At 39.9% G+C, this 6,000-nt stretch overlaps 1 protein-coding gene across 1 annotated transcript in view; it reads right to left on the reverse strand.

Annotated features, from left to right (window-relative positions):
- LOC140243667 (dynein heavy chain domain-containing protein 1-like) overlaps positions 1-5,743 on the reverse strand; it is a 133,263-nt gene extending 127,520 nt beyond the window's left edge. The window contains exons 1-6 of the mRNA XM_072323331.1: positions 5,634-5,743; positions 4,695-4,853; positions 3,873-3,951; positions 3,310-3,411; positions 2,549-2,701; positions 469-556 (exon numbers count right to left, since the gene is read on the reverse strand). Of these exons, the coding sequence (XP_072179432.1) occupies positions 469-556; positions 2,549-2,701; positions 3,310-3,411; positions 3,873-3,951; positions 4,695-4,853; positions 5,634-5,743 (691 nt within the window). The remainder of the gene's footprint in view (positions 1-468; positions 557-2,548; positions 2,702-3,309; positions 3,412-3,872; positions 3,952-4,694; positions 4,854-5,633) is intronic.
- Between the last annotated feature and the right edge of the window lie 257 nt (positions 5,744-6,000).

Below are 6,000 nucleotides of genomic sequence, written 5' to 3' on the forward strand. Positions count from 1 at the left end.
ACAAAAAAAAAGAAGGTACCTTTGTCATGAAACACCCAAAACCTCAAGTTGACCAAAATGTCATTTTCAGGTGCACTAGAAAAATCCACCACTGTGAATTTTTGTCAAGTTTGCAATGCAGGGTCACATAATTACTATGTACCTATGTGCATACACACAAACATGAAAAGCACACAAGCATGCACATTTTTACGTCTGTTGTCTGGTATCATTTTACCAGATAGTGAAGTTCAAATGGGATAAGAAGTAAACAACATAATTGTAACCCGCTACAAAAAAAAAGGATCCGAAAGTCAAAATTTTGGGATCCTTTTGTTGTGGCGGGTCACATATATGCTTGGATCTTCCCTCTCAGTCTGCTATCAAAGAGCACAGAATGTGTGAAATGATTCACTCTGCAAAATATCCAACTTTTGCCATCAAGAGATATTAAAGTGGATGTATATCTAACAAGACAACTCTGCTTACGTCTTGTGGTTTCCATGACAACAGATGGCAGCACCTCCCGTACGTGGCCAAAGTTGATGCCTCTTGGAGTGTGCTTTTCTTCATCTTCCTGTAATTGAAAATGATGTGAAAGAAAAGTATAAAAACAACTCATCTGATGCAAATCTGGCAAGTGCATGATGAGAGAAAAACAATGCAAATCAATGAAGTTATCAAAGTATAGTTTTTGTTTTTGTGTGGTTGTTTTTATCAGAGTGGCATCTTCCTTAAATAAAACAATGACTTGACACAAGTATAAGTCCTTATTGTGATATGATTTTCATTAGTGTATACAGTCTTTAAAGCCCCCGTCACACTAGAGCGGATCGAGCCAACGAATGCCCAGCGGATCCGAAAATTTGGAGATAAGCTCACATCCGTTGCTCGTCGTTCGTGACCCGCTTGACGTTCGCTGTATCCGCTAGCTGTTCGCAGAGATTCGCAGAGATCCGCCGGAGCCAAATTTTGATTTTGGACATGTCCAAAATCTTGAGCGGATGACGAACGGAATGACAATCCGCTCTGTGTTCGCTTAGCATCCGCTGATCGAAAGTTTTGGTCGCTCTGCGTTCGTTTCTTATTCGTCCGCCGTTCGTCCAAATTCGCCCAGGAAATCTGCACAGCAACACACGTTAATTAAACGTAGTAGAAATAATAGCACACATAATAGTAATAATGATAATAATAATAATAATGATAACAAGAAAAAGGTCTTATTTACCCAGGGTAGCCTCTTCAGTGTTGCCACTGCTCTACCAGAGGGCCCTGCTGTTATTATTACCCTAGCGTTGTCAGGTACCCATCATTAATACACCTGGGTCGAGAAGGATATCGTGGGTAAAAAATCTTGCCAAAGGATCTTGCCAAAGGATCTTGCCAAAGGATGTAAGCACTGGGCGGTATTCGAACCCGTGTCCTCGGTTCGGGAGTCGGGAGTCTTATCCACTATACCACAGCCCCCTACATGAGATTTCATTATACATTTACGTATTCTGGCATGAAGTAATACATGGTAGATAATAACCGCACTTGCAGTGCTTATATCGAGAACATTATTGTAAATCGCTGCTATAAAAGTCAACCTGTAGTAAATGGGAATCTCTGCATGGAAATTAGGAATTGTGAAAGTTCGATTCCAGTTGGAGGCACCAGACGCAATGGAGGATGTTGGACTACCAACATCGACATCAACGTGATCATCAGAAGGAAGTGCACTTTAATAGGGGAATCTTGAGGACTGTCGAGGGTAGTGACATCAGGAGTACTTGGTGGTGCGTCCTTCTTTTTGGGGCCATTTTCACAGTCACAACATTACTTGATACTGTCACTGCTCAAAATGATTCGGTGAAGTGTGCGTCAGCCGAGATCCGTCATGTGATCGCCGCAGTATCGCTCTGCATATGCTGGGCATTCGCTGCTCATTCGCTTTGTCCGCTCAGCATCCGTTGGATGGACTGTACGCATTCGCTTTCATTCGTTACTTTACCCGCTCGTAACACGGTTAGCATATGCTCATCATTCGTTAGGTGAACGTTCGAAAACCACATTTTGCTTGCGAATTCGAGCGGATTTGAGCGTATCTGGACTTTGCCAAATTTTGCCCATCCGTTAGGCATTCGCTGATTTATACGCTGTAGTGTGACGGGGGCTTAAAGGTTCCATTTCAAAGAATTTTCATACAAACTTGTAGTCATACATGTACCTCATTTTGAGAGCTTCTAGAATACATTCAAAAGTTGTTTTTTTTTTTGGTGTGTTTTTTTTTTTTTTTGGGGGGGGGGAGGAGATATGTTTGAAAACATACATGATTTCACATTAGCTTGTGCAGCATATTTTTTTCATTACTACTAACTAATATCATCAGATATCAACTCATATCTAATAGTCACATTCTCCTCAATTTTTGATAACTTTGTTCAAAAGTTAAAAAATAATTTCACTCACTCAATATTTTTGCATCAATGCATTATTCAGATTATTTTGGGATCATTCTCCTTGAAAGGCTCAATTTCAATACATGAAAAGTCATCTCTTCCTCTAGATCATTCTCCTCAATACTCACAGGTCTTTCGAGCTTGTATGGATCCGCCCCATCAGGAAGGGACATTGTCAGGGGGTTGAACTTGGCAGGGGCATCCCTGGGTGACCCCGCTGGGGTCAGGGGGTTCCGGTAGTCCTTGGGGTCGCCTCCTGTGGATTTCAGGGCATGGATCGCCTGGGACAGGAAGGTAGAGGAGCAAAGTGGTAGCAATGGTTCTGCATTTTTTACTGATGAGGCAAGTCATTCCCTCAGACAGACATGAAATTGCATGACATTATCATCATTATCTTTGTTGTTCTCAGTACTTTATTATTATTTTCTTTCTATTATCATAATTACTATTCATCATCTTCATTATCATAATTATTATTATCATTATTATCATTATCATTATCAGTATCATCATTTTATAATTGTTTTTATCATTACTACAATTATTATTGTCATTGCAATCATCATTCTTATCATATCATGATTATAATCATTATTCTTGTTGGTAGTAGAAAAAGAGCAGTGGCAGTCCTTCTACCATTACCATAGTATTATTTCACATCAGTTTTGAGCAATTCTCTCCACATTTTCGGACACCAAAAACGGATGTAGCTTTCCCATCCAGTGAAGAAGGCAAATGGATCAATGAAAACTTCACATATTGACAACTTGTGAATGGCTTCTCCAAATTCCCTCAAACTCCACCAATGTTTTCGACTAATTTGTCTGCATTTACTGAATCCTCACATACACCTGTATGTATGGGGAGAATTCCCCTGCAATCTGCTCACCTTGGGAAACACACTGGCCATCACCTCATCAATGGCGGAGCCTGCAGTCGGTGTTTTGTGCTGTCTCGTCTGGAAGTAGGACCGGCTCACGTAGTGCCTCAACTGGAAAACAAATCGAAGTTTAAGGCACATTACATGATGCACATTTGAAAAAAGTGTCTTTAGTAGCACCCAGTAAACGTGAAGACTTGATGGGTAAATTTGACAGATTTTATTTGATTTAATAGGACTGGATTTCTACACTCCTTTCTAATAATTTATTCTAGTATTCTAATATAATGAAGTGCAAAATCCATATACTTGATGCAAGGGTGGCAAAAATTAGTCATTTTAAATGCTGCATATTGCCAATTAACCTCAGAGGATTAAGAAAAAAAAAACTAAATCATTAACTTACAACTCTTTAAACTTAAAATCACTGTCACCTGATAGCAAACATCAAGATGACTAAACACAGATTTTACTGATCAGTATCAATCAAGTTAATGAATATTCGTGAAGAGCAGCATTCCCTATTTTTTAATATAGACGACATCTGAGTAAATACAGAGAAGGAAACTTACTTGTTCATCATCCTGTATGAATCTGGAATAAGGCTGGCAAAGGCGCAACACTTCAACAAGGTAGACCCACTGATGCCGACTGGAGGTGGTTTGGAAAGTTTGAGGGGGAAGAGAATATTTCACTCAATGACTATGAAGAGAGAAATATGCAAGATATATGTACTTTGAAAAGTCTTTGTAATCTTAAACTCTAATATCCTACAACATTCAAGTTCTGTGTAACAAAATTCTTACTCAAAGTTGTAAGCTAAGCATTACTAGCAGTCTTATTCATATGGCCATCATACAGACTACCTTTCAATGGGAATCAAACAAATGGAAGAGACCACATTCAGGGTAGAACTTTTCAGTTTCAACATGTACAACTGTACACGGTAAAACACTCCTAATCCATTAACATTATCATTGACTCATGCGCTGCTCTTGTAATCTAATTGTGCACGGCATGGCTCAAGCTACATGGCAAATTGTGGAACAAGACAGTCGATGTGTCAGATGATTGACAAAGCAAGAACCAATAATAAACTTTTGAAAGTTGTATGCATTTACAGTGTAGTCGTGACAGCCCTATTAAACAGCTCATAATGTGCTCCAAAAGCAAATCTTGCATTTTCAAAGAGTACTTTGATGTGCACACAGGTGTGTGTTACAGACTTACACAGTAATACTGGTGACAGCATTTTGCCAGACACAAAGTGACAAAACACAGATACCCGTACGTAAAAGTAGGTGGATCTCAGCGCTATCATAAAAACACACATCTCATGGCAAAACAAGCGTAACCAACCAAAATACCAACATACCAACTAAAATTGGCATTACCTGTTTCTCTGTAGGGCTGCTATGAAGACTGCACTGAGCTCTGCCGTAAGCTCGGTGATGAGACTGTTGTCAGGGTGATGACCTTGACCCAGGAAGTCATCCAGCTTCTGGCGGATGTCCAGTGCCCACGAGGAGGAGAGAGTCCTGGGGTCTGCATGTCTGACATGTCATACAAGCAAGTCAGTGAGATAAGATTTGAACACCTAAACATCTTGGTATGCTACCTCTGTTATGAATCATGATATCTAATCATGTGAGCAACAATTTGAAAACTCAGTTTCCCCAGTTAACTGCACTTCATGCAAACCATGATTGAACGGTGTGATAAGATACACGTGTACTACACAAGAATGAGAAATGCTGTGGCCAGGATAAAGGCATTTACATGTGTTTTCACTACAACTTTTATCCAGTATCAAACAACTGGTTGCTTATCATCAGCTACAACGTAGGAAAGCAGAGACTGAGCAATGTCATTTGTCATTATGCTTTCCCCTCTGCTACGAGGCAAAATACTATGTCCCTCAAATATGACATATAAATTATAATGGAAGTTTTGTGAGTCAGAACTCAAGCACATGAAAGATCCCACTTCACTTCTCTCTCAAAGAGCTGTGTATTAACCCTGTGAAGCGATCTGTCATGTACAAACACACACTAGAAAACAGATTAATGATATGCTGCCCCCTTTTGGTTTGTCCTAGGAAACTAGCAATGTAAATCAGCCAAATGTTATCAACCAGGCAAGTGTAGTGCCATAATGAATGAATGAAAACATAATAGGCATTAGAACCTACAACTGCTATTCGATGGACACATGTGAGATTGAGTACACAACGTTTTGCCAAATTTGGCAAATTACGATGAAAGCAAATTTAGGAGAGAATGAAATTACCAACGGTACACAATTTTTTAAGTGGAACCTTTCAGTGGCTTTACCTTGAGATGTGAGCATGCGGCGTCTTGGTAGGTGTTTCCGTCTCCCTTAGCAGGGGGATGACCCTCGGAGAAAGGGGCATGGTCCTCTGCTGCTGGTCCAGCGAAGACATGGTTAGGCCAACTTTTAGCCCACCTTGTTGTCTTATCTGTCGATGGATGTAGTATCTTGAAGGTTCTCCAGGCCTCTGCTTTAGTCTCTCATGATCATGGCCTACCTACTGGGAAGACTTAAATTTGAAGAGACAAAGAGGTACTGTAACAAGTGTAGATAACTTTGATGAAATGGGATTGTGTTTGAATTACCACAAGATATTATTAGCATATTATTGGCTGCTACATAGAATCTACATTAATTTCATTTGTTTCC

The sequence above is a fragment of the Diadema setosum genome, chromosome 20 (assembly GCF_964275005.1).
Source record: "Diadema setosum chromosome 20, eeDiaSeto1, whole genome shotgun sequence".
NCBI lineage: Eukaryota > Metazoa > Echinodermata > Echinoidea > Diadematoida > Diadematidae > Diadema > Diadema setosum.